The 26,446-nt window shown below is 36.7% G+C and overlaps 1 protein-coding gene across 1 annotated transcript in view; it reads left to right on the top strand.

Moving 5' to 3' along the window:
* The window catches only part of LRRC2 (leucine rich repeat containing 2), a 75,274-nt gene that overhangs the window by 13,964 nt on the left and 34,864 nt on the right, over positions 1–26,446 (top strand). The window contains exons 3-4 of the mRNA XM_052778368.1: positions 14,360–14,570; positions 22,246–22,402. Coding sequence (XP_052634328.1) covers positions 14,360–14,570; positions 22,246–22,402 — 368 coding nt within the window. The remainder of the gene's footprint in view (positions 1–14,359; positions 14,571–22,245; positions 22,403–26,446) is intronic.

Below are 26,446 nucleotides of genomic sequence, written 5' to 3'. Positions count from 1 at the left end.
CAGTACGATTTTCACCATCATCTATATTAGTTTACATAAAAATGCATACTATGTCTATTCTTAAATTTAACCTTTCTAATAATTGGTCCTTCAGTCACACCATCTTATTAATATTCTTATATTAAAACAATCATTGGTTAATCTCACTTAACTCTACTGATTGGAATCCTCGATAATTAGATTGAGGTGGGAAGGGTAAGGGGTTTCCAAGCAGCAAACTGGTGTCCATAACGGTTTCCCTAGTTTCCTAAAACAAAACACTGCAAACCAACAAATCTTTGTCAAAGTTTCTGTGGTTAACTGATTTTAGACAATACTTGAATTCTTATAGTCACACGTAGTACATTTTCTAAAGTTCCTAAGTTCCTATGACTACGTTTCAAACTTAACACTCCCATACCTATGCTTCACAATTTTCTACTTCTTAATCAAACCAAACTCTTTTATATAATTAGATTTTAATTTCTTTATCAAAATATTTTCAACATTCCCCCCTTTGAAAGTTTTGAAAATCATTTCAATACTTTCACTATCATTTTACTAATCATTCACTATATGCTGGAGGAAACTCTGGGATTGTTTGTCCATCTTGCTGTCTTGCAACAGCTTGGATGATCATGCGATTAAAAGAAGTTTTACGAGTAATTTGCCTTTTCAAAAAATAATAAATCAAAATGATCATTACAAAAATTATCACCAAAGTTAATACTGTACTAATCAATGATTTAATCTAAGAACTTAGATTCCAAACTAATCCCTTAAAGATCTTGTCTATCCAACTCTCTTGCATATCTTGTTGCAACTCTTATGTGTCTTTCTCAATTTTTCCCAGTAATTCCAAATCACATTCTACATCCTGAGTTACATTCGGAATGTGTATACAACAATGGTCCATTCTGTCTTTTAAATATCCACACACTCCGTGTTCTTTGAGTAAAAGCATATCTAAAGCCATTCTATTTTGCAGACTCATTTTGGAAGTGGCCTGTAATTGTATATTTAGATCTCTAAATCCTTTTCTGGTCACATTGGCCAGTTTCTCTACCTGTCCTGTTAGTTGGTACAGCCAGTCTCAATTCCTATATATTGCCAAAGGGGTTAGTAGAGATTCTAGGGCCCAACTAATTCTAACTCCAGTGGAGGGTTCATTCCATTCATCATCTATTTCTGACCTTTTTGCCCGTTCCAATTTCAAATTTTCTAATGATCCTCTGCAAGGAGACTTTTTCCAAATTGGGCATAATGTTGACATTCCCAAAGTGATTTGTTTTACCTTCCCATCAAGAGGCAGATGGGTTGTCCAGGTTCCATCACTCATTGCCCAAACTAAGTGTCCTGGATTCTGAATAGTAGTTTTTCTGCAACTAAATATTGTTCCTCTTTTAAGTTTAAAGGTTTCAGTCAATTGAAGATCATTTTTAAGTCCTCTACACAAGCAGCCATACTTCACGGCTGCTGCTAAAGGTGGAATTCTTTGAATTGCCATGTCTTTAGTACTGCAATTGTATATTTTCTCACATTTCCACCAAGATACTGAATTTTCCTTTTCTCGTAATGTACTCCCTTTGTCATTTACTGATGGCCAAGTTGTAAAAATGGTTCCATCCCAAGTAAAACACCAAGGAGCTTTAGCCATATATTGGAATTGAGACAGTATAGTCATAGACCACACTGAATCTCAACTAATTGTCCTTTCTAATATTGTCTGATTAGCCTTATCACATTTCCATTTCATGATCATTCGAGTTGTATTTTTCTTAACTTGTTCATCATAAGTACAATATCCTATATTATGAAATCTCCCAACTTTAATAAAAACAGAATTTAATAATTTTTCACAGTCTGCCCTGCTCCCTGGAGACTTCCATTGCTTCTTAATAATTGTCACTTGCTCTTGCCATCCAACTACTGGCCTTTGTTCTCAGTGGGTACTCACATCTCTATGTTCTAAATTAGTCAAACTCATTGTCAAAATTCCCCATGGAACGGATTCACCAACTGCCCTTGGTATTGGTAAACAGGCAGTAATTTGTGTCACATTCTGGAAATTAGCAAATCCCTTAATCAATCCTACCATCAAATTTTCTTCCTGAGTTTTCTTTGGGAGGTAAATTAATTGTTCAGCTTGTCTCTTATTTCTTGTCTTTTTCTTCAGTTCAATTTGTCCTGGTAGATACCAGCATTTTCCTTTATCTCTCATCCAACTAAGTTCTAATTTGTCAGGATCAAATTCTGGAATCTGAGTAAAATTACATCCCAATCCCAAAGTACCTCCATAGTTCACTGTTACTTGTTGTTTAGCCACAATCTCAGACCGGACTCCCACCAATATTATTTTCCAAATCAAAATCCATTTCCTCCAGATTCCAAAATGATATGGAAGATTAGACATGCTTCAAAGTCAGTTTTAAGGTTCTAGGGTCTCTATATACAACTTTCCAAGATGATGGAGCTTTCTTCACCCGAGTATAGTGGATCCATGCATCTGATTCAGCAATCTTGACGGCGGTGAAAGTAGTCAACAATATTTGAAAGGGTCCTTTCCAGCGTTCCTGAAGAGGTTCAGAAGTCCAGGTCTTCACATAGACATAATCACCTGGTTGGAAATCATGTACTGGATTTTCCAAAGACAGAGGTCTGTTCTAAACAACCGCACTCCGAAGCGCAGTTAAAGTTTTTTCTAAAGAAAGCAGATAGTTATATACATCTTGTTTTCCTTTTAAATGTATGTTCAGATTTGATTCAGGAGATTCATAAGGTTTACCATATAATAGCTCATAGGGACTGATTAATGTCCCACTCTTTGGTTGAACCCGAATTCATAAAAGGGCCAGTGGGAGTGTCTGAGGCCATTTCAAATTAGTTTCCTGACATATTTTATTAATTTGTCTTTTCAATGTTTGATTCATTCTTTCCACCTTCCCACTAGATTGTGGTCTCCAAGGTGTATGTAAGTCCCATGTAATTCCCAAAATTCTACTAACACCCTGGACCACTTCTGCAACAAAATGGGAACCTCTGTCAGAAGAGATTCCAATTGGTACTCCAAATCGCGGGATAATTTCTTGTAATAACCATTTAATGACCTCCTTTGTTTGATTGGTCCAACAGGGAAAGGCTTCTGGCCATCCTGTAAGAGTATCAACCCCCACCAGAATGTATCGATACCCATTTTGTCGAGGTAACTCTGAAAAATCTATTTGCCAATAATCCCCTGGTTCCATTCCTGATTTCAATATTCCCATTTGAACCTTCTTCTTTACAACTGGATTATTTTTTAAACATATCTCACATTTCTCAGTTGTCATTTTAGCTATTTCTAGCATTTTTACTGATACTACTTGCCTTTTCAAAAGAGTTACTAATGCTTCTGCTCCCCAATGACATTCCTTATGTTTTGTCTGTACTATTTCCCTCATTACAAATGGTGGAATTACTACTTGTCCTTTTGATGTCACCCACCATCCTTCCAAATTTTTCCTTGCATTTAATAGTCTCCCCAATTTCTCATCCTCCTCTGAATACTTAGGTTTTTCCTTTGGTAATGCAATCGATTTTGTAGGAATTAATGCCATTTGTAAGGCATTCCTTTTGGCTGCTTCCCTAGCTGATTTATCTGCTAAACTGTTCCCTACAATCTCTTTTGTATTCCCTGATTGATGTGCTTTACAGTGCATGATTGCTACTACAGTTGGTTTCCGAACTGCTTGTAATAAATGCAAAATCTCCTCTTTATATTTAATGTTGGACCCCTGAGAGGATAATAATCCTCTCTCCTTCCATAAAATCCCATGGACATGGACCACACCAAATGCATATTTCAAATCAGTCCAAATATTCACTTCCTTTTCTTCACTCAATTCTAGAGCCCTTGTCAAAGCCACTAATTCCGCCTTCTCAGCTGAAGTTGTGCTTGGCAAAGCATTGGCTTCTATAACTGATTTTTCAGTTGTTACCGCATATCCTGCATAGCAGATTCCATTTTCGACGAAACTGCTACCATCTGTGTACAATTCCCAGTCCGGATTGTCCATAGGTACATCCTTCAGATCCTCTTGACTAGAATATACATACTCAATGGTAGTCAGGCAATCATGTTCCAGTTGTCCTTCTTCCTGTAGAGAACTCAGAAAGACTGCAGCATTAGTTAAGTTAGTGGTTTTCAAAATTACATCATCTTGCTCCATCAAAATTACCTGATATTTCATCATTCTGCTTGGGGAGAGCCAATGGCCCCCCTTTTGCTCCAGCACTGATATCACCATGTGTGGCACATATACCACCATCATTCTTCCCAAAGTCAATTTTCGGGCCTCCTGTATTATCATCACAGTGGCTGCTACCGCTCTCAAACGAGCAGGCCAGCCCTTACTTACAAAGTCCAATTGTTTGGAAAAATATCCAACTGGTCGCTTCCAACTTCCCATCTTCTGAGTCAGCACTCCCGGTGCAATGTTTTGTTTCTCATGTACAAATAACTGGAAGTCTTTAGTCAGATCCGGAAGTCCCAGGGCTGGTGCTGTCATCAGGGCCTGTTTTAGATTCTTGAAAGCTCTCTGCTGATCTGGACCCCATTCAAATGGTGGACCTTTAAGAGCTTCATATAATGGTTTAGCCAACAGACCATAGTTCATTATCCATAGCCGACAGTACCCAGTCATTCCCAAAAAGGTTCTCAATTTGTGGGTATTTCTCGGCTCCGGGATACTGCAAATTTCTTCTTTGCAGTCTGTTCCCAACTGTCTTTGCCCTTGTGAGATTTCAAAACCCAGATATATCACAGTCTGTTTTGCTATCTGGGCCTTAGTTCTAGAGACTTTGTATCCGCTTAGCCCCAAAAAGTTTAAAAGATCAATTGTTACCTTTATACACGCTGGTCTCTCCTCTGTTGCTATCAATATGTCGTCCACATACTGTAGGAGCAAATGTCCAGGTTTGGGACCATCTCGTTTCCACATCTCAAGTTCTTTTGCTAATTGGCTCCCAAAAATTGTTGGACTGTTCTTGAATCCTTGCCGCAATCTTGTCCATGTCAATTGTGTTTTTCGTCCTGTTTTTGGATTTTCCCACTCGAAAGCAAATAATTTTCGACTTCCTTCTTCCAGGGGTATACAAAAGAAAGCATCCTTTAAATCAAGCACTGTAAACCACTGGTGATTCTCCCATAGAGCTGTTAAAAGTGTATATGGATTGGCCACTACAGGATGTATATCTTTCACTATCTGATTTATCGCCCTCAGATCCTGTACTAATCTATATTCTCCTGATGGCTTTTTCACTGGTAAAATTGGAGTATTATATTCAGATTCACACTCCTCTAAAATTCCATACTCCAAAAATTTATCAATTAATTTCTTGATTCTCAATCTAGCCTCAGGTTTAACTGGATACTGCTTTAATCTCACTGGCTTCACATTTTCCTTCAGTTCTACCTTTACAGGCTGTGCCATTTTAGATTTTCCAGGTATCTCTGTGTTCCAAACTGTAGGGATCACAGCATCATCAACTTCTTGCAGCATCTCCTGAATCTTAACCTTCTCCTGTATCATCAATATTTCTCCTGTCTTTGCTTCTGGTATTTTTAAAAGAATTTCTCCTCCCTCAAAAGCTATCTGTGCATTTAATTTGGATAATAAATCTCGACCCAACAAGGGTATCGGACATTCTGGCACATACAAAAATTCATGTGTAATTGCCTTATTTCCAAATTTTAATTCAAGGGGTTGAAAGAATGGTCTATTTTCCTGTTTCCCAGTCGCTCCAATTATGTTAGCTGTTTTATTTCCCAATTTCCCTTTATAAGTATTCAAAACAGAATATACTGCTCCTGTATCAACTAAAAATTCAACTTCATCATTTCCCAGCTTAATGGTAACCAGAGGTTCAGCTGGGTTCCCCTCCGGTCCCCTTCATTCATTTAAAGTCATCATTTTTGCAGCCTCTTGCTGACTTGTTTGCAATTTAGGGCAATCCCTTTTCCAATGCCCATCTTCCTTACAATATGCACACTGATTCATTCCTAGAGGTGCATTAGGTTCCCGGTTACCAAAGTTTCTAAAACCTCCTCTTCCCCGAGCTTGTCCTCTTCCTCTTGCTGCATTCCCTGTTAAGACAGCTGTTAATCTAGTGTCTCTGATCTTTTCTTTTCTTTGCTCTTCTTCCTTCTCTCAATTATTATAGACTTTCCATGCTGTTTCTAACATTTTATTTAAATTTCTTGAATCCTCTCCCTCCAATTTTTGGAGTTTTCGCCTTATATCAGGCGCTGACTGCCTCATAAAAGTCAAAGCCAATTGTTGTTGTTCTGCCTCTGTTTCCAATTTCAAATCAGTATATTTTCTAGCAGTTTCCTTCAATTTTTCCAAAAACACAGTGGGAGATTCATTTTTATCTTACTTTATCTCATATAATTTAGACCAATTCAAAGTCATAAAAATATTGGTAATAAAATGCAAAATTCAGTTAGAAGAAAAATTCTCTTTGTTTTATGAGGTGTGCAGTGATCACTGGCCTTTAGGTCCTAAAGGTCAGATCACAAGTTATTTCTTAGATGCTTTTCACTGCTTCCAAAGATTGAGCCAAAAATAGGACAAGATTTTGCTTGTGTTAGCTCAAAAGCATAGATAAAATTGTAATTATAATTAAATGCTTAATAGAAATAATGTTTGCCTGTTTACAGGCAATACATTTCATTATTTTAGGGAGTTCTGTGTATGACCAAATTCTGGTATTCTACTCAGAGATTAACATTTTACCACTGTCTGGTAGGTCCACTGAAATCAATGCTAGTACTTACTGTCAAGTCACAGTAAGAAAGTATTTTGGAAAGAATTGTCACCCAAAATGATAATTCCCAAAAGACATTCAAAGAAGGCAGTTTCCCAGACTGAGGACTGCATTCTAGCATTTAGGATTCTTGATATTTAATTTTGTCAGCAGCCAGAGTGAATTCCCAAGTAGGGCTGACATTAATAGAGTTTCTCCGCAAATATACTCATGTAACAGATGAGTTTGGAGTCTGGCCTGCTGAGGCTGCTTTGCCTTTTTCTTTTTTTTTTAAACAATATCCAGTTTTTCTCAGAGAGGTTACAATTCACTAATGCCCTTGAGATTGTGCAGCTCCTTATCAGCCATGTTGCTATGCAAAATGACCTGATAATATGTTCTGAAATGTAACATGTATTATTTGAGGAAAAAATTCCAATTAACCTCTAGGGAACTTTGCTTGCCTTGGGGCAAGGTAATTTAGTTCATGCAGGCTCAGTAAGCAGTCACATGTAAGATATTTTTCTTTTTTGACTGAAGATTTTCTAAGAGGAAAACCTCACAAATAAAAGCAAAGCTTGAACTGTATTTGCATTAATGGTGAGATCTTGTAAAGATTTTGGGAATTTACAGGTCTAGAACAGATGTTTAAGCAGCCAGCCAGTGAAAGCTGATTCTGGAGAACAGTCTACTGAGAATACTGTGAGAGGCTCATATCTGGCTTTCTGAGATACTGGTATCAGATCATTTTGGGTGGAGTTAATTCACTCCTTTGTTTCCCCTTTGGTTTTGTGGGACTGTGGAAGCATGGCAGTTTAAGGAACGCCTACTTCTGGAGGGCACATATAAACCAGCAACTGAATATAAAAGAAAAAGAAACAGTACAGTGTGGTGCAGGAGTAATTTCATTTTACTTCATGTCCGTAATCCTATCAGACAAGCCTGTTCTAAATCACCGATAGGATATGAAACATGAACTTTTACAAAAAATGTGCACTGTTCCGTGGTTATCTACATGTTTATGAAAGTCTGTATTACAGAAAGAAGTTTGTGTTTATAGCACTGTTTTATATTTAATCTTCTAGATTCTGGTAGTAGTGAACAATCTTATATTGTACCCTGAAATCCTGAATGCTGTCAGACTAACTTGATGTGGTATGATGATATTCCTCATTAAATTTTCCTTCCTACTTGTCATTTTTTTGGAAAGGGAATGAGACTGAAAGTTTACTGTTAATTTTTTTTTTTTAAGGATTGCAACATGTTTGTCTTCTGTGTGAAAAGTAGGTTAGGTAAAAATTGAAGGCTGACAAATTAAACATTCAAGTGAGGAAATGCCAGAGCTATTTGTCCAGATTAGCTATCTAAATCTTTGCTGTGAAATGGCACAGCCTCCCCTGTCCACCAACCAAACATACAGCAAAGAAAACATTTTGTTCAGCCACCTCTTTCAGTGTGTCTCTTTTCCAGAAATTTCCTTTCAAGGTCTGGCTAGCTAAATGTGCATGTATTGCTCTTCTGAGCTATGCACTTCCTGAATGTTAAAAGTCAAAAGATAACTTTCACTCTACAAGCAGACAGTGACTTTTTTTCCCTGAGATGTTATGTATTTGTTTAATAAAATAGATTTGTCTCCATCTCTCTGCCAAACTTCAGTGTTATAACTCTATTTGCACCCGAACTAAGATTTTATTTGTGATGTTTATTCTCCCACCTAATACCCAATTTGGAAATTTTTCTAAGCAAGACTAAAACTCAAGCTGGGAGTCCTTAGCCCCAAACACAAATTGTAGGCTATGAGTTGGGAGTAGATCTGCAGCACTAATAACCACTTATTTGCCTTGTTCTCAGGCACTTGTGCATACAGACCTTGCATCTAATACAATGCATGCAAACGGGTTGAAAGATAAAAGCTGCTGTTCAGCCACAATCCTTTACAACCCATGGAAGTGCTTGGCAGAGGGACTGAAATTAGATCAATCCAATTGAATTTGAAGCAAATGTTACTCGTCCATCAGGAATATTAGTCTGGGCTGAGCTCCAGTTTAACTGTACTGCTCTTACAAAAATTCCATAAGATTATTTAATGATCCTGCGTGGCTAGTGATTCTGATTTAAACATCACCTAGGAGTACTAAACTGGTGTCACCATGTAGTGTCCTGGCTATTTCTTCCATGCTGATTTAGAGGAAACAGTGCCATCTAATGAAACTTCCTTTCTTTACCTAAGAAGCATAGCTTTTCCTCAAGATCTCCTACACAGACATTGAACAGTGGATAACTGCAGAAGGAAGAACCATTCAAAGAAACCTAGCTACTCCTCATTTACTGGGATGGCTCTGAAATCATTACTAATGAAAGCTTCTTGTCTTCCAAGCTGGTCACTTCTTTGAAGGGTCCAATCACTGAATTTATTCTACAGTAATTCTTTGCATCAGGTTCATTAGATTTGTCAAATCTCTTTGCTACAGATATACTCAAATAGTGAAGTAATGTATGGGGAATGATTACCTGAAGATAAGTTCAGCAGTAACCAAAATGGAAACACTTGAATATTCCATTTCCCTGCTGATCCTGTTTCATATCTATAGTGTATTGTCCTGAAAGCTTACTGAAAAACAGCAATCTATTGGGAAATAGCTTGCCAGAATTTAGCTTTCCTCTATGCCATTTACAGTCTGCTTTAGTGACAGGTGTGCTTTTGTGTTACAGATATAAAGTTATGAAACATAACTTTTTTTGACAAACATAAGCAGCATGCAATCAGCCTTTTTTAAAATTAGCTGGACTATTTGCATGATTGAAGTGGAAATACTGGAGTAGGTAGCTGAGTTGGAACCTTATATATCGTCTGGGTCCTACATCCAGAAAAAATATTTTTTTTGTGTTCATACTCCCACCTAAATTAGGCTTGACTTGACTAACACCAAATTTTGAATACTGAAAATGGTAGTTGTTTGTTTAATCTGATGGCAACTGTTTGATCAAAATCTAGAGGAAGATCAAAATATTTTGTTGCTTAATAGTAATAAAAAGACATAAACTTCAGGAGGGCTGTGATTTTGTAACCAACTCATTAGTTTGTCATATGTGAAAATGTGTTCCTGGAATATCAGGAGACTTTAAAGTGCCAAGACAAGAAATTTATTTCTCTAAAAGTATATTCGCATATTTAAAGGCTGATTTTATTTGTGTAGATATTTTTTTTCTGTTTGTCACAATGGTTTAGATGCCTTTCCTGTCTTTCCTGAAGATTCATGCAATAGCCTCCAGATATGACAAACGTGGTAGTAATTCTATTTTATTTGAGGATTGTCACCAGAGGAAGACTTAAAAAGGTCTTTATTTTCATAAAGATCCTTTAAGAAGTACCATCGTCTCAATTTTTTGACAATGATAGACCTGAGTGACAACCATGTAGCTGAATAGATCCCTTTGATTTGATCTTAGCTGTAATCTGGAAATTGCAGCTTTGTAATCTTTGCTTAATGATACATACAGGCTTGATGTAAGTCACACCTCCAAGCCAGGAAAGCTCATATTGATTAATTTCGTTAATGTGTACCTCAAGGATACAAGCAGGGGTCATAAATTGTTAGACCCTCTGCCCTTGGGATATATCATGTTTTCATTCTGAGATGTACTGTACAAAATTATGCATGTTTGTTGCCTATTATTAATTCACTTCCCATCTGTTCAAAATGTGCTTGTACATAGTACTTAGCCTGGTGACCATAAGTGGGCATTCTTTAAAAGCTTAACAGAGCATGTTGCCATCATTTAATGTATGAGTAAAGAAGAAATTTAACACAGGATTTCCACATCAGTGCATGATATCTACATTGAATTCCTAACAAGGTTTAATTTTTAATGCCTCTCTGAGGTCAGTATTTCACTGATTTGGTTAACAGAGGTTTTTGTTATGTGCATTTTATTTTATTTGGCTAACAATCTGTCATGATCTTATGAGATTTGTGTTTTGTACGTGTTATCAGTAGAGTGGCAGAGGACAGTTTTTTCTTTCATCTTTAATTTAGCTCTTTTCTTGCCGTTTTCTATATTCCTTGTTGTGAGAGAGTAAAATTTTAGATCTGACCCCTCTGCTCTTGTCTTCCTAGGGTCTACCTGACAGAGCCAGCACTGAAGTGTAATAGAGCAGCTCAGTGCCTTACTTTTTATCAAGAGTTAGACTTTTTGACCTCTTCTTTCTGTTTGTTAAGTTTCTAATGTTCTTAGAATTTATACTGTGAGGAACAAGACAGTCATTTTTTTGTGTATGAGTGAAGAACAATGAATACAAAAAAAACATCTTGGGGGCAAGCTTTTTCAGTGCATTGAATTATGCACTGAGATCAAATGTTTATTGCTTTGGTAGAAAATGGAATTCCATGGAAATGAGAGAGCAATAATGCAGTTAAGCTTTACAGAGGGACAGAAAAGCTGTATGTGGAAGACTGGAGGAGGATGTGAGAAACAGCAGTACAGCAGTGTTAAGTAAAGCTAGGATTATTTAGAAGATTTTAGAAAAAAAGAATGCCAGGGTTTTGATCCTTTTCAGTTACTGCCTTTTAACGGTTCAGATCCTTTTGTTGTTCTCTTCCTTGGGCATTCAACTCACTTTCCCCACCCCCACTGCCCCCTTCACCTGCCACCCACCTCGCACAGTAATACAGAGATTTTATAGCTAATTAGCTGTGCTCACTGGTAGATGAATTTTGGAAAAAAAGATGAGTAGGTGGTTTGGGCCTGTTTATTTTTCTTATGGTATGTGAAAGTGTTATTTTCTAGCTTTTCCTAGTGATCTCTTGCTATTGCATTTTCTCCCCTCTCTTGTCCTGGTGGTCTCTGGGGTTCAAATGACAGACTGAATAGGCAAGATCAATGCTAAAAATCGAATTGGCTCATGTGTCAAAGCATCTGAAAGAGGTGTTTCAACTTTCATGTCTCCTGGTATGGAAAATTCTGTCATCTGACCATGTCCAGACTGCAGCTGGAGGGGGTACCCTTTGGCAGGGCTGCCTAGTGCAGCCAGGTACTTGGGTGTCTCTCCCTCTGTAACCAGAAGGATCAGATGCAGTATGCTGAAGGATCATAAAATGGACTAAGGAGCTGTGTCTGCTCTAACCTATTTTTTGGGGTCTTTTTTATATCAAGTAGCTTCAGAAAAGTTTTTGAGATGTTGTGGGTTGGTGGTGGACACTTCCTTGACTCTACTAGCAGGTTCAGTACCCCTCTAGGGACTCTTTGAGCTGAATGTGCTGCTGGACATGTTTTTTGTCTGTCCAGTCTTCTTCTTCCTAACTGATTTACATATGACAGCTCATTGTGGTGTAAAGCAGCCCACAATTAGACACTGAGAGAAACTGGGAGATTTACTTCAAATATATATTTTTTTATTCTCAAGCCTCCTCTATTGACACTTTAAATACCAAAAAGTCCTCCACATGCCTACTTGTAAAGAACATACTGATCTCTCTAATGAAAACTGAAGCCAAGGATGAGTAATTTTTCTGCAGCTCTCAATAACTTCTTTAACTATTCCTTCACTGCTACTTTCATACCTTGATAAGTTATTGCTCCCACCATCTCTCTGAGATTTTTTCTGCTTCTGATATGCTACAAATCCTTTTTCTATTCATTTGTATACTTGCAGTAAGTGACTTCACTCGCTTTTTTGTGTTTTTACATTTAATTTGGCAGAGCTTATACAGCCTGCTCATTTCTTCATTTGAACATAAATGCCATTTTATCTTCTTTTATTTTTCTATTTTTGGAAATGAGAGGAGAAAGAAATCCTTACAGTGGCTTCGTTAGAATGTACTTCCTCTGAGGTCATGATGTCTTCATGCAGTCTGCCAGCACTTTACCCAGCACTTTTAACCAACTTCACTGTTATATGTAGCTCATCTTCTGAAATATTTGTAGAAGATGTTTTTCCTTATTTTCTCTTTATAAAGATGTTGTATGGGAATACATTGCACTCATTATTATGGAAGGGGCTTTCTGTAGTTCTCTGATGACCCATGTAGTATGCCGATCCTTGAAACTAAATCAGGTCCTCTTGTGGTCTCTCAGGCTAGCTGCTCTGATAAGGTCATACGTAGTTTCCAAAAGTGTATATTGTTTGCAGTGTGTCAATGTGCTGTGTGTACGCTGCTGGCTGAAGTCTCCTGCTGTTGCTGTGTTCTCTGCTTTCAGGTCTTTCTAACATGCCCTAAGGTTTCAGTAAGTGCCACAATTTGTGCTGGGCAGTCTGCAGCTGTCTCTTTCCTATTTAGGCATGCAGTTTTGATCCCTAAAGATATATTTTGATAGCATTGAGTCAAATATGACTTTTAATCTATACTATCATATTCCCATAATTATACCTTGCCCTGCAGTTTCTATCTCATACCTTGCTATGAGTGTCCAAAAATTACTTATTTTCACCAAGTTTTGAAGATGCTTCTTGTACCTAAGTTTGTAACTGATTTCCTGTACGTGACTTAAAGCCAGACATTCTGTTTCATGTGCCATTTTTTTAACATCTTAACATTTTAGAGAAAATCCCATGCTTAGCTAGGAATTTGTGTACAGGTTTTGTTACTTCCTACTTGAACTTTACAAACTTGCATGTGATTCTCTTTCCATGCCATTTTTTACTTTCTCTAGGAAGCACATTATCCTGAACTTTGTGCCCTTCTTTACCTGTCAGTTTTCTTCAAGTCTTTAGCTTAAAATTTCTGCCAAAGGGTGGAGATCACATAAATGAATCTCATGTACCACAAGAATCTAGCATTCAAAGTGTGAGATCAGATTTATGATGCAAGGGGCTCTGCAGAGTCTTATTTTGGTATAAGCAAGGCTTGCTTCAGTTAATCAACCTGTTACTTAATTGATTAAGCTGAAATAAATCTCTCTTAAATTAAAGCACGTGCTTTTGGCAATGCTTAATTATATCAGATTGAATTTGCACTTGAAGTTATATGGGTAAAAGTTTGCCCTGGAGGTGACCCTAAAGTTACACTGAAATTGAATCTGAAATTAGTTGGCATGTGATAACTTTGACCTTTACCTCCACCTTCTAAGATGATATTGGAGGATAATGTGTGAAAAATGAAACTAGATCATTATACTTGAACAGGAAAGGGCAGGGAAAAAGGAATATTTCTAACCTCTTACTTTCTAAAATGACTTTTTTCAACTGAAGAATTTTGCATATATCACCAGGTCCTTGGTTTTGTTTATACATATAACTTGTTCTGTGAGAATGTATTTCTCACCCTATTAAAATAAAGGACATCATTCATGCTGTTTTCTGTGACAGTGTGCTCAGTCTCCACTTTTCTGTTATTCCCTGGGTTTCACTGTTTTATAGTCAGTAAATGAAATCCTGCTCATCTGAAATCTGTATGTAAGTCTAGAAAATCTAAGCATGACTCCAGGAACGCTTTTTTTTAATTTTTGAAAATGCTCAATACATGGAAAATGCTCAATACATTAGGTGAATAATTATATTTTGTTAAGCACTTGTGCAAACAAGGATCAAGCTTTAAGACTTACTTGCCATATTGTTTCAGCTGATTCACATAAACCCTTTTTGGCACTATTTCAGGATAAAGCAGGAATGGAATTTCATACTAGAGTGCCGGAAGAAAGGCATTCCTCAATCAAAATATCTCAAGAATGGCTTTGTGAACACCGATGGGAAGATCTTGGACACTTATGGAAAGACTCCTCAGCTCCGGAAGAGGAATACTTTGTCAGATGAAGCAAATAAGGAAAGAAACAAGTTTATTTTTCAGCTTTCTGGAGAGCAGTGGATGGTAAATATATTGGAAAATATGTTTCTATTGTTAAAGAATTTGGGTAACTTAGCACTGTAACTTTTAATCCCCCAAACCTTTTTTTTTTTGCCAATGCATATGAAATTGATGCTTTTTCACAGTGTTAGAAGTGATAAAAACATTTCCTATCTTACCCTGAACTAGTGGATTAGTTTTCAAATATTCTTATTTTAAATTCTCTACTGATACATGTAATTTAGCCCTCTCAAATATTTTGGTATAAGCAATCATATTGCAATAAGGTATCTTCCTCTGAAATTCCCCAATGGGTAGAAAGAGATGAAAATAATATTCAGCTTTGTTGGCTTGTTGATCTCTTCTACTCAGAGATCTGTCTTCTTGCTCTAATGGTGTGATAACATTTTTCTCAAGCTCTGTTCAAATCAAAACTAATAATAACATCAATCCACAATGGTCTTGCTGAAAAAAGCACTTTTTACTTGCAGTTGTGTTTAATGTGGAATAGCAGTTTGGAAGTGAGCTCTGAATTAATGTTGTTTTGAAATTCAGCAAAAGGTGAATTAGTGTTGGTCTGAAGTTTTCTAGAGTTGTTAAAGCTTTGACTGATCTGTATTTTGAATATACACTACTTTGTTAATGAGAAAGAGAAATCAGAATTCTGACTTTTGTATAGTTTATAATTTTGAAACGTATTTTTGAGATTTTCCTTACAAAAAATGCGAGTTAAATGGTCAATCATTAAAATGGCTAAATTTTGGCTAAACCAATTCTTTTGATTGACCTGAAGCATAACTTTGTCCCAGATTTGATCTTGGATACGAAGGTGTTTTCTTTTTCAGCTCTTGGGGTTTTTTTTCTGACTTTAGTTCTTTGTTGAATAAACATAAAACAGAGGAAATTTCTGGAAAATAGGAAACCCTGGTTTCCATCCAGCTCTAGTAAGGAAACTATTTGTTAAACTGATGCCAATCATTCCTGTGGTAGGTTTGGTTGCTGGAGAGCTATCACGTCTCATCTTTCAAGAACCTTGGATATTGAAAATGATGTTAAATTTGTGTAGTCTTATAATGCACACTTTCCTGTGTTGTAAACTTTGTAGGTACCTTAGGAGGAAAAAAAGAGGTATTACAGCTCCTTAGACACCAATATAGTAGCAACTGCAAATATTTTCAGTGCATTAGGGAGCAGAGAGCTGCATAACTAAACTTTTCTGCTGCTTATTCTCTTTTGCCAAACTGTTAACATTTTGCTTTGTCACCATAAAGAAGGCTTTACATTAGGAGGCAAAATCAAACATACATAATTTGCTCTGTTTTCCAGAGCATTTAATTTCAATTTGGCATGCTGAAAGATCACACTTAAGAGATATCGGTGTGCTGTTATGTACATTATGTCACCTTGAGCAGTACTCTTCTAGCCACCATGCACTTTGATTCTGTCTCCATATCATATGCTCACTGTGGCCGTATCACACAATCATTGTACCTCATTGTCCAGCTCTAGCCTGGTTAAAGTGGGCTTCCTGTTTCAATAAGATACTGTGACATAGTTCAGGTGCCTGCAGATGAAGATAAAATCAAGCTGCTTTATTTAGAGAAGACCAACGCTCCTTCAAAATCAAAGAAAGAACATTGCCAGTCTCCTACAGCTGAAAATTATTTAAAAAAATGTGAAAATCCACTTGATGAAGTCCTGAAAGAAGTGTATTTCACCTTATTGAAGAAAGTTTGTAAAAATTATATTGGTTATACAAATCATACCACTTATTTTGCTTTTTTAAATCTCAACTGCTGCTTCTAAACCAAAGACAGAATCACATATGACACTCTTTTCCCCTATTACTCTCTCACAAAAAAGTGCACTTAGGCAAAATGAATTTGCAGACTATCCAACCAAAGCTGCACAGGCTGGCAATTTGCATGTGAGAAGATCTGTGGACATGTGACAGTTTTCTCAGAGAAGCCTGTATGTTATGTAGCTGGGAGCTGTGCTATCGATTGTAGTATAGCTTTTGTAATGTTTTGCACACAAATACATCTATGAGTTGAAAGTTCAGACAATTAAACACTCAGACTCTAGAAGTCAGAGCTGGGATGGCCTGTGCAGATTGACAGGCACATATAACCAGCTTGGTTTGCTGTTGGCTGGCCACTTACTGTTGGCAGCAGCTAAACAGCACAGCTCTGTGAAGTGTCCATTTGGGAGCTAGCTGCTGAATCCACTATCATCTCACTTGCTTTTAGCTGATAAGTATTTCTATTATGTTTCTCTTTTCTTCTCATCAATGAAGCAGTAATATATCCTCTAGACAGTTGATAGCTAAATCCGAGTAGGTTGCTGGTATGACTTACAGATTTAATTTTGAGAACGGGGCTTGCTTATGGGCTGTACCAGTTCCCTTTCTGGATGCTGTGAAGTTAAAAGTCTCACAGAGGAGTAATCCCCAGCATAGGGATTTTTCAAGATCAAAGCAAGTGGCTTTACTACATCCTTCCCATAGGTCTCAAAGTAAGGGCTCTCATTGGAAACTTCAGCAGCAAATGAACTGAGTCCACAAATCAACTGATGGTGTTATTTGCTGTGTTGCAGTCAATTAGAAAGGTAGCTTGTGTTGGGCACTAATCAGTGCCCAGGCTGTCTAGATGGTAAAAATGTAGACATGTTACAAAGATGCTATTGTCTCGTGCTCCATATCCATGCCCCACTGGTTCTGCTTTGTTAAGTATGAGGTTAAAAATGAGTTTTGTAAAACACTCCATCATATCCTGGCATAGGTTGGACAATTATTTTGAAAATCACCTGGACAGTGGTCTTTTGAAAATAATCTCAGATGTCCTTCTGAGAACCTTTGTAAGGGAGAAAATCAGAGCAGATCACACATCTTGAATTCCTAACAGGAATTCCTTCCTTCAGGACCTCTGTGTCATTTTGTTCCCACCTCTTAAATGTCATTGAAATGATAATATATTTTCATAAAGTGGAGATCCACTGTTCTTTGTACTTGTAATTATTTTAACATATCTGAGGAAAGATAAAGTTCATACAACGAATATTAGGTTAGACAAATACAGACAAAGTACTAGCTAAATTGTATTCTGTTTATGCAGATCCATAATTCCTTGTGGATTGTTAATTCTTACTAGTTATCATTCACTTTTAGGCTAATTTTTTGAGACATGCAGTTTGAGCCTCTAGATGTCTCAACCCACAACAGTTTCTAACAGCTTGGTCACACTAACTTAATGGAAATCTGAACTACAACGCTTTAAGTAGGATTAGTATCAAGCCTTTATGCTTGAAGAACATATACTCAGTGAGTCCCTCTGAATCTGAAAGTCCTCCTGTAACTTGGGTACTGGTTCGGCCATGCCTGTCCAGGGTAGTTAGCTTCTGGCTGTGGGCAGTGGTTGATAATTGCAGTGATGAGATAATTTTACCTTTGTCTGTCAGAGTTCCACCTGGAAGAGGCTGTGTGACAACAAGTTCAGTCATCCTTGCCTCCTTTTTTACATACCAACTAAATATTTATGGCTCAAGTGTCTACACCCCTGTGTGGTGCATTTCTGCCAGCTGGGAGCGGTAATGAATTAATATTTGTATTTAGGAAAGAGAAAGTCTTATAACAAATGGGCTAGTCTCATAATCTGATGTTATGAATGGAATCAGACAGGCTTTTCTCTTTTTATAAAAATGGGCAGAAGCCAGTTGTATTGCCCCAGCAGCAAGTCTCCTAAATCCTCCTGTGTCTGCAAAACCCTTGGGACTTGACAGCACGAGAATGGTGTACTGTGCCACAAGTAATCTGAGGTTCCCAAGGTATGTTTCAGAAAACCTTTTTATCTATCTGAGAGTTTTCCAGGCAAACCCACCATGAAAAGGAACTGTATAAGGACTTTGGACTCTTGAATTATATGGTTGAATCAGTTGCCTAGGAGAGAATGATGGAGAGTTGATGAAACACTTAATTGAGATCCTTTGTACATGTAAACATGTAGCTACTGAATTAAATTAGTTCTTCAGAGAAATAGCACTGCTATTAGAGCAGAATGAAAACTGTGGCAAAATAATGCCATGAATATTCATATGAATTTTTCAATGAATTGACTTTAACTCTGTTTTTCCCCTCTGAGTGTTTACTTTCTGCTCCTAACTAATGAATGTTTATTCTCTAGTGGATCAGTGAATTTTAAATAATTTTCAGAAAATACTTAGGAAAAACAAATTTTTGAATTTGTGATATCAATATTGGCAGAGGGAAAGTGGTGATGTTCACTCAAAGACAGAGCAGGACTCTTCTTGCCTGTGCTGCATTACCTAAGTAGAGGATCTGGACGCACACCTACTTTAAACAACTTTAATGTCAAATGTGCACAAGTAAATGAATGAGCAATGGTAAAATTCTTTAGTCGTAAATCATGACCTTCTTGCATATACTTTTGTCACAGAAAAAAGCAGCAAATTAATTACTACATTTGTATTTATACTCCTGGTTTTATTGTCTAACATGCTGTGTATTTTCACGATAATTTTCATTTGTTATTCCCACCTGTTAGTAACAGTGAGGTATTTATTTGCCACAAAGGGTTAAGTAGAATTGCTTCATTGACTGGACAGAGAAAATCTTTCTTGTGTTTATTTAACTTCTAGAGATTTTTTTTTTCCCACAAAAAGTATTAATTCCTGACCCAGTCAGGTAATACCGGTGGCTCTGAGACATACTGGTTTTGGAACTGGCTCCAAACTTTCTCAAAGATGAGGGAGATTTGGATCCAAGGTTTTGGGTTGACCCATGACAGATAGATAAAACTACAGAGCTGGAAAAGAAACAGAATTGAAACTTCTTAGAGCTTTGATCACAGTTTTAGTTCAGGCTCATGTCTAGCAGGTAAATTCTCTCCTAATTAGAAATAGTATAATCAGCAATGGTTGTAGGTTTGCTATTTATTTCCTTTTAATACTTTTTTTTTCTCTCCCCAAAATCAAAGGAGTTTGAGGTATTGTTTTGCTGTTAAAGGCAAAAGGCTGGCTATCCTCCAAGTGTCAGTCTTCATGGAGCAATTTATCAGCAGGCTGCCAGCTTTAGCGTGGCAGCAGCAGATTACAGAAGAACACAAGGGAATCAGAGAGTAAAGCAAACGTAAAGCTTGTGCAAATTTTAGTTCCCATCCCTATCTAGTTTGTAAATGAAGTAAAATATCACATCAATTTATGTTACAGCAACACAAATAAAATGTATTGTAACATGGACAATGCTAAAAAACCACATTATAGCAAAGTATTTGTAAACTTACATTTGCAAATTGTAAATATGATTTTAAGATATAAACAAATAATCTCAAGAAAGAAAAGTAAGTTAGGGCAATTGATAGAAGAATGGAACCTCCTTCCATTCTTTTGAGGTCATGTCTGGATTAATTTCAGTTGCTGCACAAGAATACCTTGGTGCTTTAAAACACCATTAATAGAGAAGCACGTTAATAATAAATAATTTCAAAAATATTTTTGCTTAATTTTTCCAAAATTATAATGGAATTTGATCTTAATCTGAGGCAGTGCTTTGTGTGCTGCACTGTTTTCAATGTATCAAGGAGAAGTTTGTGGGATACCCCCTACAGTCTGGGAGAACAGCAAGGCTGTTGGCTTCACAGGGGAAAGCGTTCCCCTTTGCTCCCTGCTGTTTCTGCCAGTAGGGAGCTGGAGATGGTCTGTTATGACAATAAAGTGCAAAAAACCAGTAGGTCAGCAGAACAACAAAGACAGACCTGGACTGTGGAGAAACAGAGTGGCAAATAGTATCTGTTACCCAGACATCCTTTTCCCTCCAGTATGACTATTCTGCATCTGCTTTCTCTGTGAATCAGAGTTCTTCCCTACAGTGACATCTATGACACTCCAGCTAAATGCTATCCCCTGTGTGCTGTATTTTCAATTCTGTACAGGTGGGAAAGACAATACTAATTGAATTTGCAGTTGGTATTTATTCTTTTATTTTGCAGCAGAAAAATGTGCAGCACTGAAGGTGGAGGAGTGGAAACCCACTCCAGAAATTTGGAGAGATTTCTCATTACCAGCCCTGAGGCATTTCAGGCATTTTATTTTTTAACTGCCATAAACTGACAAATATAGAAGATGGATCACAATGTAATATACACCTAGTGGGAAAATGAAGCAAGAAATGAAACAATCCATATCAAATATGGAAGGGCAGGTAGCAAGGCAGAAGTACATATATAGGCTATGTGTCTACATGTGTAAATTTGAAAAGAACCGAAATTAGAAGCAGCAACAACCAAACAAAGAACATCTTATGATCAACAGTCCAGTATATCTTTAATTACAATTAGATGTTTAAATTTAGCTTAGAGTTAATTAGCACTATTCCTAGTTCAGAATTCCAGAATTAATAAAAAACAATTGAAATGCATCACTCTTGTTAATGTCTTAGGGGATGTATTAAATCTAGAAGGGGACAAAAAAAAGTGGGCAATGTCCTCTGTATGAAAAACAGTCATTCCTACTGTGTCGTATTCTTCATGAAGAGGAAACAAATTTGGAATTTATAAAGGAATTAAAGGATGAAACTCTTACATCTGTTTTTCGTGGAGCAAAGTTAGTGATAGCACTTCATCCAGATTATTTATTCCAGGTGTTACCAATGCATAGTGACATAAAACTCAGGACAGACTGGTAAATTATGTGCTGCTTTATAAAGTGGAGTTTAAATGATCTGACCTTCAACTTTATGAATTGATTTTTGTCTGTTTCAAGTTCAAGGAATTTGGTGACATAATTCAAACAAAGATGTGTACATCTGAACTGAATACCAATTAACTAAAGCAATTTTGTAAGAATTAAAGGCTTTAAAACTTTTAGTTTCTGTAACTGTTATACATTGGAGATTTTGAACAAACAGAATAGTCTGAAAATTACTCAGAAGCAAATTTATTTGCTGTGTGTTTGGAACAATACTAGAATTCTTAAAGAAAAGGTTTCTGCATGACTAAAGCAAGAATTAATTGCAACCATTGGACAGATTTAAAAATTGAGTATTTTTATTCTTCCTAAAGAAATTTAGTAAAAAATCTCACACATTGCTGAAATAACTTAGGAAGTTAAGTCACCTATTTAAAAAAAGACTTTCAAGAGGTGATATGTGTGTATCCGATCTGAAATGTTTCTGTTCCTTGGACTGTGTTCCATCTTGGCAAACAAATTTTGAAACACTGGCAGGTATTAAGAAAGTAGTCAAACTTTTTTTTTTTTTTGGGTGGCAAACCCTATTTAGATATTCTCCATACACCCACTCTTCTGTTCTATGTTGCATTTTACTACATCTTGATGTGTGAATTAAAGCACTGAAATGTGTTTCAAAGAAATCCTCCAGCTGGAAAAAGGAGATGATATGGGAGACACCAAGCAGTTTGAGTGCTTCGGATAGGTTTCCGTTTTAGAGCAAAATGATTGCATTAACAGTTAAAACATGAGTATGTGGTGACAGGCAGCTGCAATGCTCTTCAAAAGCAAACAGCTCCCATGAGGGTTTGGCAAACTGCTGTTCAACATGAAGATACTTAAGGCAAAGTGTTGAGGTTTGGCTGTGGACTTCCCCCCCCCCGCCCCCGTATTTAGAAACACGGTAGAACAAAATACTAACTTGATGCTTTCTGTTTATCTGTTCTTATTTCATTTACAGGAATTCCCAGATTCTCTGAAAGAACAGACCTATCTGAAAGAATGGCATGTGTGCAATACCTTGATACAAACCATTCCAGCCTACATTGCATTGTTTCAAGATCTGAGAGTACTGGATTTGTCAAAAAATCAAATCAACTGTCTCCCAGTGGAAATTGGTAAGTTGGTTCAAGATGTTCAGCTATTTATACTTACACCATTTAACTATAGTGCAGGGAAATGAGCATCCGTGGATATTCTTACTCATTTACTGATAACTGTCTTGCTTGTTTCCAGTGAACAGTCCCCTCTAAATTTTTTCAGGTCTCTGGCTGTAATTATACTTGCTTAATTGTATGCAATACCACGTGTGTAGTATGTCTCAAACATGGGAAAAAACTGACACATTTTATAGTTATCTGACTATAAGGCAGTTATTGCTTGTATTGAAGTAGATGGAAAGTTCTTCCTGAGAACAGGTGGTGCTTTATGTTCCCTACAGGTTAAGAAAAATAGAAGTATTACAGAATTGTAAACCTCCAACAAGGTGAATTGAAATATAAGATTGTGGTAAAAAGGAATAAAAAATATGACGTCGCATAAAATCCATCTTTTGAATTGAATTATAATGAGTTCAGTAATGATCCCCATTTAATAAAGTGGTACATCCAACATGACATCAAGCTTTTTAGAGAAACAAATTCTTAATGCTTACATACTTTGGCCTTTTCTATTTTAAGCTACGTAATAACAAGAGTTTTAGTATTTGGCTCTCCCATGTTTTCTGATCTTACAGTATAAATAAGCTTGTTTGAAAGACTGTAATGGTTTGAGAGATTTACTGCTCTTGCAAGGAAGAGTGTTACTTGTAACTGGTGGTAGCTTTGAGAGCTAAAGAAACAGGATCCACTATAAGGCCCCTGTAGTCAAGTCCATGCACACAGGTATACTAATACCTCAGCCTTTGTTTTTTAATACAGTAGTCCTAAGCATTCCCCATGATTGGTATTCCTTATGTACACTAAGAGCTAAGAACTTTAAAAAAAAAAGATAAAGACTAAAACCTCCACCTCCATAGTTATCATAGGCTTAACTAAGAAAAACAGGAAGAGAGCATCCTGAAACACAGAAATCAGTGCTAGACTTTTCTACTCCTTTCTACTCTTTTTCTACTCTATTAGTAGAGTAACGCTAATGCTTTTGATTTATTTACTAATACTAGAGTTTACACAGAAAATTTCCCACTGACATTGAGATATATTTTATAGTTTCAACCTTGCAGCTAAATACACTAACAAATCATAAACAAGACACAAACAGGAGGTAATGGACATAAAATAAACCCTAACTGTTTTGTCAGCACTTTGACCATGGAACTCAGATGGGTTAGTGAGTTTAACGGACAAATACCTTCTACCAGGTGGTGCGGAAGAGAGGGGAAATGACAGTTCCCTTCCAGAAGCTACCCTAAACCATTAAACATAAGGTTTTAAGGGGTTGCTGCTTAACAATCAAGGCATGTAAAGGCTAAGAAAGTTTTTTCTTTCTTCTTGTAATATTGTGCATCATTAATGAAAATGATCCCCAAGAAAAAGTGATTATGAATGCTAATGGAGTCTGTTTCCAGAATAAAGGCACAAAACCAGATCATTCTAACATAACCAATTCTCTGTAGGGGGTAACGTAGAGGCCATATCAGACCTTTCTTGGGAAACAAGGAAGAAAGTTTCAAATGCTTTGAGTAGCAATCATTGTTCTTTCAATTGCATTTAAATGATGTGATTTCTGCTTTTTTGCCAAAACTGCCTAATGATTTTCAGTCTTAGTGAATGTACTTGTTGATAGGCCACCTATTAGTAATGCAGTGGAGCTGCTCTTGTTGTTATGGCATAAATTGCAGAGAATTTTTTATCTCAATTTGTTTAATGCTCTCTTTGTTGACATATAAGGTGGTATGCTTTCAAATGGCTATGCTTTCATTTCACGTACTATATATGCATACAGACATAGACATTAACATGTATTGGAAATGTTCATTATTTTAATAAGACATTATTATGAAAGGTCTTGGATATTTTGAAGTTTTGAATGCTGCTTCAAAATGAAACCTTTTGTACTTTAGTCATCTAGCTACTAAATTATCTCAGGGAAATCATCGATGTGGGTTTGGTTTGGGAGCTCTATCTAAGAAAGGAATGAGGACTGGGTGCTAAATCAGAGGTAAGGTCTCTGGAAAGGTTAAGTGCTAAGGTATTCATCATTTTGTGTTCTGTTTACAAACCAGCAGCAAGTACGTAAATATCACAGCTAAAACATACTTGAGAGTAATGACAGATGGTTGAAGTTGGCAGTGACATGCATGCTGTTGAGTCTTTAATCTTCAGAGAGAATTGAAGCCAACTTTAGACCACAAAATCATCTGACAGAAGCTAACCTGGTGAGCCATGTTCGGACTACTTTTGTTTGTCACAAGAGGGCTTTAAAGGTGTGAGAGAACAGGAGACGATAAGAATACTTTCAATGAAAAAAAGTATTGCTGCAGTAGCAGTCTCTGGACTAAAATATCTGCAGGAACTGAAGTTCATGTTCCTGTTTTACCTGATTTAGAATGGAATGCTCCACCCTGAATCAGGGTGAAAAAAACCTGAATCCATTCTTAGATTTTTCAAATCACAGTCTTAGCTATAATCACCTATGCACTTGAACAGATCCAATTTGGATCAGAAGACAGATGAGAATACTTTTGATTTGATTGTTTTTGTGGGATAGCAAACATTTTCACAGGAAGCAAGTAAATAAAAATGGAGAAAAATGCAAAATGGAGTTGTTGTCTGTCTCAAAGTTGTCAGGTCTGGTTTTCCCAGGAATAACAGAAAAAGTCATGAGCAGGGGTGTAGCCAGGGGATTTTCTTTGGAAATGGCTTCTGGGTGAGTTTGCAGTTCTGGCTCTGACTGCATGGCTGCAGTGCAGTTGCTGTGTATCAGTTAGTGCTAGCACATTAGTAATTGCTATAATTGAAAATATCCAGTAGAACATATTCCCATATTCCCATAAGAAGTAGTGAACTGCATTTTCATGTGATCCCAAAGCTTTTGTGCTGGGATGGGATAGTGAGGCTATATCAGGATTTTTTTGTCCCGCAAATTACTCACAAAACATCTCAAAGAACTGTTAATAAAATATTTGTAACTTATTATATTATCTCACATTTTTGCTATGCCAAATATTTAAGAGGAAAAATAACTGTGCCTTTGAGACATATTTTAATAAGAAATCACAGTGATTTTTTTGGTCTCCTCCCTACCTCACAGTATAATATTTCATTTGTGCATACCATTAATCCAATTTCCTAGAACTCAGAGGGGAAAACAATAAGTAATACAGTTTTAAATGACTACTAGATACCTAAAATAGCTTTTTCTATTAAAAAGATTCCCAGTGTGCTGATGTGTGAGTTTCCAAGAAGAAAATACATATTCTCAGTTTAAATGCAGTCTAGTTCTGAGGAGTTGCAGACTCATCTCTTACCCTTGCCATTTGTTCAGTATTGACTATTATCTGTCCACAGCTTAGTCTTGTAAACAACTGAGGAAAAGGGGAAGTATTTAACACCTCTGTTGCAAGTTGACTGTTTTTAGGAGGATGCCAGTTGCTTTAAGGTTAGCTGCTCAAATGATGGCTTGCTCATACTGGAACAGCTGGTAAGCTCCTCAAAATTTAACCCTTGGTAGTGCATCACAAAAGTACAAAATTGTACTTTTTATTGGACCAGCTAGAGAGGAAATAATCTTTTTTATTCAACTGCTTAAGCTATCAAAAATGGGAATATTGTACTAAAATGTAATACACACATGCTGCTTATACAAATTTCGACATCATTGGATCTTGCAAAGGCCAGTACTTTATTAAGCTGAATTTCTTGAAAGGATTTGAAGTAGTGCCATTGGGTACTGAGCTCAGACTATAAACACTGCCATGGAAACTACTCATTACATAAAGTATTTTTGCCAAAAGTTTCCTATCATCTATTGACTTTGCCATATTGCTTTATGTCAATATATTATATATAACAATTTTAGGACGTGCTCCTTCTACACAGACCAGATTGGTATTAGCAAACTCTGTGGTTTATTTTTCAGTCTTGACTTGGTTTACAGTGGGAATGTTGGAGGCTGTGCACACCATTCTAGCTATGATGGAAAAGTTTTATCCGAGAAAAAGC

This window comes from Harpia harpyja, chromosome Z (genome assembly GCF_026419915.1).
Source record: "Harpia harpyja isolate bHarHar1 chromosome Z, bHarHar1 primary haplotype, whole genome shotgun sequence".
Taxonomy (NCBI): Eukaryota; Metazoa; Chordata; class Aves; order Accipitriformes; family Accipitridae; genus Harpia; species Harpia harpyja.
Note: the sequence above shows the minus strand (reverse complement) of the source record. Positions and strands in the feature narration are given on the sequence as shown.